A 15,543-nucleotide genomic window follows, 5' to 3' on the forward strand; every position below is an offset into this window, starting at 1 on the left:
TTAGGGACTGGTCAGTTTCTTCGGCCGGGGGGGGGGGGCGATGGATTCATGGGGGTCACCCTGTTTTTAACTTTGGTGATAGAGAGGTCACCATGTTTTTTGAAATGCCCAATGGGGGAGGGTCAGTGCGTTTTTGAATTTCGACATGGCTCATACTTGCGAAAAAATACATTGTGCCAACCACTAAATTTCATCATTCAGTTGTTTTCGGCACGCCGTTCGGGCGCGTAACTTTTATAATAATCGGTAACGTCATCTGTACTTTAGGCTATTGTTGTGTTGTGTTGGGAAACACAACTGAAACAAATTTGAACAAAATTTTCATTTTACAAAAGAAAGCTTAACGTATTCTGTTCGAATTATCGAATGACTATCCTTCTAATGAACTATTTTCTTTGTTAAATGTCACGTCAATGAGACAAAGATGTGTTTATTTCATGGGAGTGTTAACATTTAAGTGTATGACTGGTAATGCACCACAATATCTGTCTTTAAGTTATTTATATACCATAGCCTTTCCTTTCAAAGCTTATTGAGCGCATTGTTTTTTGTCAACTGAATGCGTATTTATGCCATCACAATTTGTTTGCAAAATGTCAATCAGCATATCGAACAGGCTATAGTACAGAAACTGCTCTTCTGAGAGTCCAGAACGATGTTCTACGCGCTCTTGATAGACGCAAAGATGTTATATTAATTTTACTCGATTTATCTGCTGCCTTCGACACGAGTGATCACGATATTTTATTACATAGGCTGTGTCATAGATTTGGTATCACGGGGACAGTGTTGAATTGGTTTAAATCCTATCTGCAGGGGCGAACGCAGTCAGTGTGTGTTGGGTCAGTCGTGTCCGAGGCACAATCTCTCGATTGTGCTGTACCTCAAGGTTCCGTTCTCGGACCAATTTTATTCAATCTGTACACAGCACCCTTAGAGGATATCATTTTCAAGCATAAGTTACATTACATGATGTACGCTGATGACACGCAATCGTATATCACTTGCGAAGCAGATCAAGTTCCTACAACTTCAATTGAGTTATGTGTTAATGAAATCAGGGGATGCATGCGAGACAATATGCTCGCTCTAAATGATGGTAAAACCGAGGTCATTCATTTTTCTTCTAAATTTACAGGTGTAGGTCCGGTTCCTCGTTGTGATATTAGAATAGGTGATGTCATTGTTCACCCATCTGACACTGTTCGCAATCTTGGTGTCACAATGGATTCTAGTGGCAGTATGTCAGCACATGTTGTCAATGTGTGTAAATCGGCCTCTCATGCTCTTTGGAAGATTGGTAAAATCCGTAATATACTTGATCAGCCTTCAACTGAGAAACTCATTCATGCGTTTATCACATCTCGCCTGGATTATTGCAACAGTTTACTTTTCGGCCTCCCTTCATTTGAAATACGCAAACTGCAAACAATTCAAAATTCGGCAGCTCGACTTGTTACCAAGAAGAGAAAATGTGATCACATTACTCCCATTCTTCGTGACCTTCATTGGCTCCCTGTTGAACAACGTATCCAATTTAAAATTCTTTGTATTACTTTCAAAGTTCTCTGTAGTCATGTACCATCTTACCTTCATGAGCTTTTGATTAGACGTAGTACTAGTCATACATTGCGTTCATTTTCAAATGGGGAAATTAAGTTACACCAACCTACCGGCCGCACAGCTTACTATGGTGATAGGGCGTTTTCAATATGTGCGCCTCGTCTGTGGAATTCTTTGCCGTCGCACCTTCGTGCATCTCAGTCACTCGATAATTTTAAAGTCGGGATAAAAACTTATCTTTTTAAGTCATTTTATACATGAGTTTTATACCCTTTTATATCATTTTATACCTGAGATTTATTTGTTGATCTATTTTAACCATTTCTTTAGTTTTACCAGCTGTTACTTTTATTGAACATTTAAAATTTACTGTTTTTATTTGTCACTTATTTCTTTGTTTTTAATGTAAAGCGCATTGAGATATTTAAATATGTAATGCGCTATATAAGAAATAAAGATTATGATTATGATTCATAGTAATGTTCATCCTTATCAAACGTGTTCTGTTTCTCGACAAGATCTTTCTATTAAAAGGTCAGTTTTAAATACTGGTCATTTGAGGTTTTGACCGTACTGGAAAACTCTGGAACTCTCTGCCAAATGACATAATAAATAAAGAATATACATATATATATATATATATATATATATATATATATATATATATATATATATATATATATATATATATATATATATATATAATAATAAATGCTTCTAATATTGAACAGTTTAAGGTGAATCTGAAAGAATTTATCAAATTACATTTTCCTTCGTGAACAACTGAATTGCATATGTGTGGGAGAAACTCATCATTAACATCGTTGTATGTATCGAGCCCCGATGAAAATTACTAATATTGATTGCAATGACTTTTGAAATTACACTTTATCCACCAACCGGATCAACTGCTTTAAACAAACTTTTAGCTGTCAGTACTAATGGACTACTTTTCTTTCTGTTTAGATATTTTATGGCCATGATGAGCATACACAGCAGACTGTACTCACCCATGCCTTCGATGTTGTCATGGTAACACGTTATGTTCGCATCTATCCATTGACTTGTGAATGGAGTTGCAATCTTAGGTTGGAAATCTTAACGATAGGTTAGTTGTATTATCACACACACATACCCATACGGCTGCATCCTGGTGAGCTAAAATAATATCAGTCGTGATATTTCAGGGTAAATGTCGAGATATGCACGATTAGGCCTAAAGACATCAGGTTTGAATGTTCCCGCACTACATTTGCAAGTTGCTTGTAAACAAAGTATATGAATCATAATCTGTCGTCCCGCCAATTTTTAATTTCTCTGTTATGATGCAGTTGTCAATAGAACAACAAATGAAATCTCAACTTTAACATGACGTCAGTTTCCTTGTCACATATTTTTATTCTACTGTTGTTATTGTTTCCTGAGTCCCATGTAGAGAAGGAATGGATTCAACATTTACATACTTTTTCGTAGGTTTAGGATATTTGAGGATATTTGTTTCGTCAGTTTATTTGGATTATCACATCAATTATCATTATAGACTGCCTTTATACGATCGATATAGTTTCATTCTGTTTTTTTTCTTTTCAGATGCTCTAGGAATGGAAAGCAGTACGATTACAGATGAGCAATTATCATCATCTTCAACATTCAATGACGATTTTGTAAATTATGGTGCCACTAATGCCCGTCTGAATATGACAGTTGGTAAGTTGAAAAAAAACCATTTTGGTAATTAAGTTATTCATAATGTGGTGTCATATGCTTACAATAAGTTTTATGACTTTGTCTTTGTCTTTCTTGCTGCTAATGGGTGAACCACTTTACGAAGCACAGCCTATTTCTGTCATATGAAAACATCGAGACGCAATGATCTGTTGTAGGTACTGTATACAGTGTAAATGTAAAAGACGTGAATTAAAAATTAAATGCTGTTTTATGGCATGGGGAACATTGTCACATTGAATAAGTCGTACCCTTGAACTAAATATATTATAGCTTATTTCAAATGATTAATGTTTTCACAGTAATTGAATGACTCTAAAAAATGAAAGACCATATTTGAAAATACATCAAAAGATTCGTAATAATGTTGTCACGATACAGGTGCTGGCTATTGGAGCCCTGACAACACCACAGCTCAGACTGATGCTGGGGACTTTTTAGAAATTGATTTACGAGGTCGTACTGTGGTGAGACAGATTGCTACGCAAGGCGGCGGAAATGGTAATGTTACTGGATTTGTTAAAACATATAAAGTCGCATATTTTCTTGAAAAATCTACAGAGGAATTCTGGGTGACAGATAACAACGATACAATGGAGGTAAAAACATTTCAATGTAGCCATATTTTAACTATCGAAACAATATTATTGTAGATATAGTTCAGTTGCTGAATTTTTGACTCTGCGTCAACACAAACTTAAAGCGACACTCATTGTTACTGAGCAAACAGACGCATGAAATTGAAACTCCATGAAAAATATTAATATCATTATATTAACAATATTTATATCATTATAATGACAATGAATCAATCCTTATTATATTATTATATCAATAATGTTATACATTGATGTCTAAGAGGAAAACTACGGAAAAAATGAATACAGAAGCAGATATAGTTGTTAGATAAATTAATCTGCCTCAACGTCTTTTCCGAGTCTATTGTCTGCCTTTTTAGTATCTAAATGACAGTCGCTCTTACTGTCATTTCTTATACGTGCACTTTGACAATCAGCATTAAAGTGTCGATTGCATAGACTATGAATGATCGTCAGTTATTGAAACACATTTTGTCATTAAATAACCTAAGAAAGCAGGTTTATGAAAGAATTGTTTTCTGCCGCATTCAGAGTTATTTATGTGTATGATTTGCATTCAGTAATAAGTTAGGGGGCCCACTCACATACTCTGGAATTTTCGAGCCCCCCCTGAACATCTAGCTATTTCGTGTCCCTCATTTTCTCTTCCGCCTCTGCCGTTAATCCTGCTCGTTCCCTAGTGAGTGTCATCATAACGGTCGACTTTGAGTACATTAAGTCTGTCCTCAATACTTTCATCGTACAAATAACTAGTATTGAAATTTTAAAAGATGACTATGGAAATGCATATAATCATGATGGAATACGATATTTCTATCAGAATTAAACATTTTGAGTGAAAGACAGTAACAAATTGTCTTTGACTAGCTTTCAGTATCGATATTCCTTATGCTATCTTTTGGGAGAGGCGACAGACTACATTTAAGTTTATCCCAGTCTTCAATATTTAATATTGATGATATTTCCCAAGTTATGGTTCGATACATGTCTCACCATAGACTAATTCACTCAAATCATGATACTATCATTTTTTTAAAAATTTCTTTTTTGAAAAAAGGAGCAGTTCAACTGTACTTCTGATGACGTCACTGTACACACATTTAATCAACCTATATTTGCGAGAATTTTGAAAATCTATCCTACCAGTTGGAGTGGTTTTGTGGCTCTCCGTATCGAAGTTTATGGATATGTTCCAGGTAATGCCAATATAAATGTATTAGTTTTTGTTTTGTTGCATCCCAAACGCACAACACCCATGCTCATGGACCCAACCAATTATTTTGATAAAGAAACCTTTGCTGTCAGTGTCAAACAAAATCATAAGTAAACAAATTATATCTCCGTTATAATTATTATCAAAAATCATCGGAGTATTGACGACATCCTTATTTCAGCAATGACGTCATGTTATGCCTGGCATTCAGCTGGTTATCCGATGGAGATGTCCTATTGGATTGATCCAGACGGAGAAAATGGTGCCAATTCATATCCTGTCTATTGTCGTAAGTATTTTTTGTAACGCAAATTTCCTATTTCGTACGCAACATTTGCTTGTTGACGCAACGCTTTTACAGTCGGAGTTGAAGAGGTATTTATGTAGGGAAACAGGTTTGCAATGTTTTTTTAACCAAAGTGGTTACTTCGAGAAAGCGGCAAAACTAGTTCAGGCTGAGTATTGTACCAAGAGTGCCAAGTCTACACAGTTCGCTATGTAAGAATATAGCTTGGACGTGAGATATAAGATACAAGATGTTGTGTTTGGATTAGATTTCTCATGCATGTTTTGTCTGGTAACAAATAATAACAAACGCCCGTGTTGTGATTCCCGATCCAGCAGACCGATCGTGCAATTGTTCCACGTGACATTTTAAAATGGATCCAATTGAACATAACAACAAAAATGAAAATTCAACCGTAGATTTACCATAAAAGATTGAAGTCATTTTCAAGTGAAGACATGCACAATTGCAATCTGTGGAAAAATTTTCAAGATGAATCGGAAAAACCGCCTTCCTTGAGTTTTTCCCGCACGGTCAAAACATGGTTCAAGTTGCCAAATATGATGTAATTATGAAGGACTGGATGGTTGGTGAAGGTACGACTAATCAACAATCTATGAAGTATATTGTTTATCATTCTCTTATTACAGGGGGTGCTTACAATGCACTTGGAATGACAACAGGCTATATCACAGATGATTACATCTCTCAGTCTGATCCAAATGATGGAGAAGATTTCGCGGCTGTAACGGGAAGACTTTACTACGAGGATCCTCTAGGTAGTTTGGATTCTCCTGCATGGATCCCTGATAGTCCAGACAATGAAGATTGGATGGAGATTACATTACGCTACTATGCCATTGTTCGTGTGATTGCCACTCAGGGTCGCGATGGCTTGGATGAGTGGGTGCAATCCTACTACTTATTATATCAAACAGTTTATGATAATGACTTGGTCTCATATCGAGAGAATGGAGAAATCAAAGTAAGTGATTCTACGATATTTCAAATTTGACTTTATTTTCCCTTTAGATGTTTGCGTACAAATATAAAGGGTGACAGATTCTCAGTTACCCTAAAATGTGCATCACACACACACACACACACCACACATATATATATATATATATATATATATATATATATATATATATATATATTTGCGCAAGAGTGTGTGTAAAAATTTTTTTGATATTTGGATTTAATTGATAATCAGCTGTTGATAATGTTGATTCACTATACATGGTAGTCTATGAGAAAACTATGTAATACTTTTCAATAGAAAACTACATATGCATTTATAGATATTTGATAATTGACATAAAAGTACTTAATTTGAATAGGGTTGTTACAACTGGTATGTGGACAAAAATTTGACTTCAGAATTTCACCAAAAAAGTTCATCCACTATACATGATGGGAGTCTATGATAAAATTGCGAATATTTTTTTCCAATGAAAAACTTGCTATACTTGTGCATATACAGACGTTGAATAATTAACATAATTGTACTTGATTAGAATATGATGGTTAAAGGTGCATATTATGTGTACAAGAAAACTAATTTTGGAATTTCACTGAAAATGTCCATCCACATTACATGGGAGTCTATGAGGAAACTATGAATAATTTTTATCCAATTCGAAACTATCTAAATCTGTGTATTTATGGACGTTTGATAATTCGTTTTAAAGTACTTAGGTAGACCAGGATGGTTAAAGGTTGATATGTGTGGAAGAAATAGGAATTTGAAATTTCACCATATGTTGATTCACTATGCATTGGAGTCTATCTGAAAACTTTGAATATATTTTTACAATGCTAATTAAATTAATTTGTGCTTTTATAGGTGTTTGATAATTGATACAAATGTACTGGATTCAAATACGGTATTTGAAAGTTCAGATGTTGACAACAATTATGATAATGGATCACCTAAAAGTATAATTTCACTTTTCATGGTACTAGTAGGTAACTGTTAAATAATTTCCCTGACAAAACTTGCTATATCTCTAATATGTAAGTAATAGGAATTGTTCATTGCCCTCAGTGAGCTCGATTTACAATAAGACAAGTCTCAAAGTTGCCAAGTCAGGATGTTCATGTGACAGATAATTATACTTTTGTTCAGATTTACAGTTAAATGACTTCAGAGAATGAAATCATCAGAATCATGCAGTGAATCATTTTTATCTCCCAGAGTATTTCTGAACACTGACACTGCTTTTTGACGGAACGGATACTTATGAAAATTAAGTGACCCCCTCTGAGCTGTTTGGAAAATACATGACCCCCCTTTCCCCCACCCATTTTGTTGATGTAGGATACCACTGTCGTGTTGTCCGTGTTGACTAACACATGGTGGGAAGTCACATGACGTTCGAACCTGTGCAGTGCAAGAAACACTGCTTGAAGTTTCGAACCAGTTGATATGCTGGGTTTGTTCCAGTGCATTCCATAGACCGGCAGCTTGATAATTGTCCAGATATGTGCACCCCAACCGATGGTGGAGGCATCAGGGAACACACAAAGACTGTGGCCGTCCTTACCTTGTATGACAAAACCAGATCAGTACACTTCTGGACTTTCGACGACATAGTAAACACAAAAAGAGCCCAGGCAAAATGAAGTGAACGATCGATGCTAGGCAAAATTGGCGGCTACGTGATATAAAAAGAGTTCTAACGAGTATGTTGACTAGAAACTGTTGCAAAAACAGATCAGAAAGATCATCCAAGAACACTCGGAAAAAATCACTCAGCTAAAAGTGTTTCAAGTGACCGATAAAACAGCTAAACTGCAAAAAGCAAGAGAACAACGGGCTAAAATGCAAAAGGGAAAAGAACAACGGGCGTACACATGAAAGAATGCTACGCTATACAAAACCAGTCGAGTTCAAACAGGTAGATCGATTGAAACCGTGTGAAAACAAAAACAGATCAAAAGATCACTTAGCTATAGTTAGTAAGTTCCAGGTGCCGCCAACTGGTAAATTTCATCAATTTCGCAAAATCATCACAAACATGTTTTGAAGGCTGATATACCAATTTTACTTATTTTTGACCTTGACCTAAGATTTGGAGGGGAAAGTAGAGCTGTTCGTAACTGCCCTCCCACTACCATACACGGCAAATGTGCCCTCCCACTGAATTTTGATGCACCCTGCCCTCCAGTATCTATGATCTGCCCGCTCCCCACAACAATTCAAGCTCCTCACTGCCCTCTCCCCACCACTGAAATTCCCCGCTGCCCACTAGATGCCCACTAGGCAACCCCAATCAACACAAAACCGTGCCAGCAGCTAGCAGTTTACCTTAGAACATTGCCCCTCTAAGTTAGGTGCTTAATCTCCCCTCAAGTTCTATCATCAAACGCGGCTTTCCCCTCCCTCTACGTATTTTCCGGTACCTACTGTCAAAAATTTTCTCCCTGCCAACTGACAATAATGTAATTTCTTCCCCTGCCACAGTAAATATCTATTTTTTCTCCCCGCCCGCTGATTAGTTTTGAAATTTGCCCGCCCGCTGAAAAACTGCGCACGAACACCTTTTTGCACGAACAGCTTAGTTGGCGGCACCTGAAGTTCTACAAGCGACCAGACCGGCTAATTGAATCATGAAGTCGTAAAGATGCGCAACGAAGTGTGTATAGCTGGGGAATAACATGTCGGTAGACGTTACTCGTCCGACACAAAATGAAAAAACTATAATCAAACTAGATGGATGATATCCAGCGGATACAATGACCAGTTGAAATATACATGTGTTGGCAAGACGGCGAAGAAAACAAGGAACAGATAGCGTAGAATTACATGGTTCAACCTACCTTTCATCAAGAGTGTGAAAACCAACGTTTATTAAGCAATAACAATTTGAAGTTTTGTTTTTGATGAGCAAAGATTGTACAATAGTACAAAAGATAAGAAAGGCTTTAAATTTTCGCATCATCACTTTCGGTGATATCACATTTGACAAAGTATAAAAATTATTTACAGATATTTATTGCCAATACTGATCCATACAATGTCGTGGAACACGTACTGCAAACGCCGCTCTGGATGGTAAGAAGGGTTAGACTTCGCCCACAAACATGGAATGGTCAGATTGCTATGAAGGTTGAGTTGTATGGAGAGTATATTAATCACCCAGGTACGTGTTAACTTTACAACGTAGGTGAAAGTTACAACTTTCAAAGCATGTCACCAAGTAGTTGATGTGTAGTTCCTCTGCGATGTTGGACATAATGTAGGAAAAAATAACCTTGATCAATCTGAAGTTGGATAATTCGTAGTCTATTTTAATTGCTCTTCAAATGACTGATTAACAAATACTGAGAGTATATAAAATCAGCTTTGATACAGGCAGCGTCATTGGCAGCCTGGCCGTTTTTAGGGGAATCAGGATGTCGCTCTCAACTATTATAATTATATTCGCAGCATTCAGTGAAAATCTCTCTCTGGGTAAAACAGCATACCAAAGTCAAGTGAAAAAGAGATGGGTTGCTGAATTTGCGATCGATGGAAACCCTGATAACGATATGTATGAGGATAGCTGTATGCATACCGGACAGGATTCATATCCATGGTGGCTCGTTGATCTCGGTGAAACCTATGATATTATGAGTGTCAGTGCGGTCAGTCGAGGCGATTCCCACAGTAAGGCATACATTTGATTGTATTTGGTTTTGTTGTCTCTCTGCCTGCTTGTTTGTCTACCTGCCTACCTGTAGACCTATCTGTCTGTGTGTCTGTATGATTGTCCGCTAAATACTATAGTTTTGTTAGATCGGTATCTACGTTATGGTATGCATGCATTTGGGTACATGGCCAGTACAGGTAACTGACAGTTGTAATAAAATCACAGTGGGTAGTTCCACCAAGTCGATAGCTTCTTTACGTAACAACAGTGCACGTTTTCTGATTGAGGAAACAGATGAAGCACCCCACGAAGTCTTTCAATGCTAAAAAAATCAAAAAGCCTTCTAGTTAAACCAACACCGTTATTTGGGAGTTTATATCTTAAATAACTCTGGTGATGATAAAGATGACACCAAGCGGCAAATGAGGGCATTGTATTTCAAGGCAAATTCTCTGATTCGTAAATTTTACAAATGTTCAACTAGAGTGAAGCTTACGCTCTTCCAAAGTTATCGTTCGTCAATGTATTACTCACATTTATGGAGTTCGTACACTAAGCAGTGTTTGAATGAGGTGCGTGTAGCTTATAATAATTCGTACTGAAATGCCTTACGACTTTTGACAGTAAGCAGCGGGCTTTGAGGGCACGTTTTTACATTAGACTGAACAGGAATCCTAACATCTTGATAAGTGCTGCTATGTCTAATTATGTTAGAAAAGACAGTAAATGGTGGAAAAAGGCCTTATCTACGGTTTTGTAATCGATATCCTCGGTTTTCCTCTCTTAATCTTTTTAGAACTGTTTTAAGGTAGAACGCACCTCGGGGACAGACATTCAGACTCTCAAACTTTTACAGTTCTCTTCTGATATACCACATGTGGGGGTTCATTTTAAAGCTCTTGGTGAAAGAAAACTTTTCACCGGCTTAGTTTTTTCAAATTCGAAAATTTTTATTTTTCGCCATAGGGTTAACACAGGGATGGCGGCCATTTTGAATTTCTAATATCGGTAAATCTTGGGTTATTTTTTCTCTAGAACCAAAATTTGCACGGTGACCCCCTATTTTTATTCTTGATTTTGAAAGAGAACGATTGAAAGATTCCTTGATGAAAGTTAGAGCAAAAGTTTAAGTCTTTCACTTTCGAGGTGCATATTACCTTAATGTCACGCTTGACTTGATCTGTTGTATTTTTTCTTTTGATTTGTTGTAAGTCTTTTATCATTTTTTTTTCTAAGCTGGTTCTCGAAATAAAGGTATTACTATCTGTTGTAATTGGAAGAAGCTTTTCTATTTTTTCTATGACCAAAGTTGTATAAAGGAAGCACATAAATAGTTGCCAATACTTTACTATGGGCGGTTGCTGTAAATAAGCTGTTCTATCCTGCTATGGAAATATATCCCCTAGAGGACAGAACCATGTTAGATCTTTTTCCTCTGTGGATTAAAAACTAATTTTGACAAGTTTGTATCAGTAAGCTAAGATTCGTGAATCATTAATAAACCAAGTGATATCATGATTGTAAGGAAAAGCAGAATTTGACAATAATCTACCACTTCGTGAAGCAAAACGTATTTCAAACGGAAAAATCGCAACAGTGAAATTACAATCGTATGTACCGTGCAAACTAACATTTACATTTGTTTTACACAAGTTCTAAAATTCGCATAATCTATTTACCAATGATTAGAATGGTTCAATGTCGGGCATGTGTCGCCTCTCTTTCTCCCCGAGAAATCACAACAATGACTATAGAGAGCTTTGCTTTCTCTGTTTTGTGGCCATTGTGAAATAAACGTAAAACGTGTTTCACCTTATGTTATCAAGTGTACTGTAAGGGTATTTCTATTTCTTATTATATTATCCAATTGAGATCGATTCCTTTGTACAATTTTCTCCAGGGCAATGCAGTGTATAATTTAATATCGTTGCGCAGCTCATTCCGAGTCTGATTCTAATTACATAAAATTTTATTTATTCTGTAGAAAGGTACATTTCTTATTTAGAAGCAAGGGTTGGAATGAACTCTTATGAAAACAGTGAATTTACTGGAAACACGCTTTGTGGACCGGTTATGGTGGGTCCATATAACGGAGGAGAAACTGCTGATTTCGACTGTGGTGGTGCTTTAACTGGCAGATATGTATCAATTCAGATGGACGTTGCATCGAACGCTTACCTTCAAATGTGTGAAGTTTACGTGTTCGGTGAGTGAAATATGTTTTACATGTGCACACAGCATCACCAGATATTTGCATTGCTATGTTCTCTGAAGTCTAGGGGAAGAAATAGCTGTAAACCGGTTAACGAATAAATCAATTGTTCTAAGAAGTTCCTCCACATAAAACAGTAGAACTGGTGAAATTATATCATCAATACACTCTCATTGCTCTTTTTGTTTCACTTTGTCTTATTCAGTTAAACAATATGCAAAAAGTAGGTGTTGAGTGTTCATCAAATACCATCCCTTCAGACTGTCTGGCCGTGACATGTACTGTCCGTCCGAGTCTCCGTGCCATTATCATAGGTCCATGCTATAGCCGTAGCCTTCGGGGGGGGGGGGGGGGGGGGCAGCTGGACCCTGTAACCTCCACAAATGTAATAATCTCCACAAATGTAATATCAACCACAATTGTATAAAATGCACCCATAAATGTAATATCGCCCATAAATGTAACAAAAATCAACCATAAATGTAATAAAAACACCAACCACAAATGTAATAAATGGTAACCATAAATGTAATAAAAAAATCACCCATAAATGTAATACTTGTCAACCATAAATGTAATAATCTATTTTCTCGTTGCAATTGAGGAATTAGCCCTTAAATATTGATCTATGTAATAAGGAAAGCAACTCCACACATTATTCATTTCTTAATTGTTGGCGTTTAGTGTGTTTTGAAAGTGTATTTTACGTTTCCCTGTTTTGTGTACAGAACTGACTGGCCATGGCTAGACACAGCTGTAATCTGAGTGTAAGTGCAGTCTCTAGAGTGGGGAAGACTGTATAACACTACGATTCTTTAACGCCGTTTTTTTTTCGAAAATTGCCGTACTCTCTTAATCAATCTCCTCAAATTCATCTTCAGTGGATAAATTGTGTGGAATAATCGATAGATTGTCTGTATTCCTATGTTGTCCCACTTCAAGTTTGTTCGTTCACTAGGGATGCCAGGATGTCTAATTTGTTCTACTGTGTTCAAGGTAGTGTTCGTATTGTTTTTTACTAGATTGAAATATATGTTCTCGTCAACATGTTTTGTGTCGTAAGTTTCTGTTATAAGGTTTTATATTTCTCTGTTATTTGTTCTGAGTCATCTGTCATAAACTTTGTGTGGTAACACTGGTTGACGAGTTATATTGACGCTTCCTTATTATGTAATTATCAGTGTCTAGAACTGCTGGTCCACTTCCATTATCTAACGGTTTGATCAGTACCTTGCCGTTTTCTGATAGCGTTCTCAAAATATTCTATTCTGTGTTTCGGAAAGGAAAGACCTAGTTTCAGGAAAGTATGCAATAACATTACACTAGTCTTATTAAAGTTATTATTTACTCAGGGCATTGATAAACAAATGATCACATATGCAAGTTCAAGTTTATTACATTTATGGTTGAGTTTTATTACATTTATGGTTAATTTGTTTATTACATTTGTGGTTGCGGGTTGTTACATTAATGGTTGACTATTTTATTACATTTGTGGTTAATTTTATTACAATTGTGGTTGATATTACATTTGTGGAGATTATTACATTTGTGGAGGTTACAGACCCCTGGTATTTTTGGCGAAAATGCAAATTTTTCGAATAAACAGTATCAGATACTTATAATATCGCTAATATATTCGGGGCGATTCCCAGCACGCGTGCTTTGAATTGCTGGTTTACTAACGTCAAGCGTCTCTGTACTTACACTGACCCTTCGCTATTGTTTATATTGTTGCCATTGTTTATGGTTAATTGAATGAAGTGTTACTTTTTTTGCAGTGCGCTGGATAAAATGTATCTCTTTTGCGGTTTAAATGACACTTTCAAGCATTCTCTTACCAAAATAACAATAAAAGTCAGTGGTCACCGTGCAAAGTTTGGAAATAGCGAAACAAATCTCCCAACGTTTTGCGATATTTGAAATTCAAAATGGCCTCCATCCCTGTGATAAATCTATGAGGGAAAATTAAATTTTTGATTTTTGAAAAACTAGGACGGTGAAAGTTTTTCTTTCTCCAAGAGCTTCAAAATGAGGCCCCACAAGTGGTAGATCAGAAAAGAAATGTAGAAATTTGAGAGTCCGAATATCTGTCTTCGAGGCGCGTTCTGGCTTTAAGGGCAGTGGTCGTCGCGCTGCGCATGCTCGTAAGAGGGTGGGTTCCCCCCCCCCCCGTTGTAAACATATCTAAGGCCGCCACACTAAGTTACGGTTTTACTACAATGGTTGCGATATTGGCCCTTGTTAAAGCGGCGACCGGTCTGTCCTAAGCATTCCCACTTACCAAAGCTAACACGCAATAACAGGTCAATTAATCTTTAGTTAAATATCTGCTGAATACACGCTATAGTGAGATGGCATTTGATCATGATTTTCTTGAATCGGGCTCGGCTACTGTTATCGCTCGAGCTTACTCGAGAACACTTACCCGTACTCGTGTTACAGTAGTACGCAAACACACTATCAAATGACCGGGCTCTAGTCCACAACATCGCTGGCAAAGACGACAGCTTTATATCGAGAGGCCCAACAGGAGTCCAGTCGACAATAACGCAATCAACAGAAATTACGTAGCAAGGAGGGCTTATGCTATTCAGAGAAGTAAAACGAAATGAAACGAAACGAAACGAAACGAGACAGGGAGGTGAACCAGTACTCCTGGCTGGACTTACTTTTTCAGTTTTAATCTTATTATTTTTAGTTTTTCTTCTAACTTTATTACTAATTTAATGGTATTCAGGTATTTGCTGAAAACAAAATGCATAAAAGACAATGTTACCAGTTAAGTCAAATGCTTGTTTACATTAAAGTCTAGAACATGTCATGGGTTTATCCCTGGAAGTTGCTTTTACATGATGTAAAGAATTTTTCACAATCTTCTGATAGGAGAAGCCATATACTTGTACACAGGTTTTGACTCATAATCAAATCAATAGTGTTTTTGTTTACCAGAAGTGAATTCAATCATGTAAATCATTTTGCCAACAAATGCAATGAACATGTATGGAACACAGCCAACTAGTCAGCATTTTTTCATTCGTTTCATTTCGTTTCGCCAAATAGTAATAGCCATGTGGGTATTGCTATTCAGAGAAATGAAACTAAACGAAACAAAACGAAATGAAACGAAACGAAATGAAACGAAACAAAACAAAACAGGGAGGTGGACCAGTACTCCTGGCAGGACTTACCTTTTTAGTTTTATTTTTTACTATTTGTGTATTTTTTTCTAACTTTATTACTGATTTAATGATATTCAGGTATTTGCTGAAGACAAAATGTATCAAAGTGTTGCCAGTTAAATGCTT

General features: G+C 36.6%; 1 protein-coding gene across 1 annotated transcript in view; it reads left to right on the forward strand.

Moving 5' to 3' along the window:
• Positions 1 to 15,543, forward strand: part of LOC139132644 (uncharacterized) — a 39,327-nt gene that overhangs the window by 4,075 nt on the left and 19,709 nt on the right. The window contains exons 4-12 of the mRNA XM_070698913.1: positions 2,530 to 2,671; positions 3,154 to 3,270; positions 3,670 to 3,887; positions 4,945 to 5,083; positions 5,282 to 5,389; positions 6,037 to 6,371; positions 9,381 to 9,534; positions 9,822 to 10,040; positions 12,008 to 12,229. Coding sequence (XP_070555014.1) covers positions 2,530 to 2,671; positions 3,154 to 3,270; positions 3,670 to 3,887; positions 4,945 to 5,083; positions 5,282 to 5,389; positions 6,037 to 6,371; positions 9,381 to 9,534; positions 9,822 to 10,040; positions 12,008 to 12,229 — 1,654 coding nt within the window. The remainder of the gene's footprint in view (positions 1 to 2,529; positions 2,672 to 3,153; positions 3,271 to 3,669; positions 3,888 to 4,944; positions 5,084 to 5,281; positions 5,390 to 6,036; positions 6,372 to 9,380; positions 9,535 to 9,821; positions 10,041 to 12,007; positions 12,230 to 15,543) is intronic.

Source organism: Ptychodera flava, chromosome 5, assembly GCF_041260155.1.
Source record: "Ptychodera flava strain L36383 chromosome 5, AS_Pfla_20210202, whole genome shotgun sequence".
In the NCBI taxonomy this organism is placed as follows: Eukaryota; Metazoa; Hemichordata; class Enteropneusta; family Ptychoderidae; genus Ptychodera; species Ptychodera flava.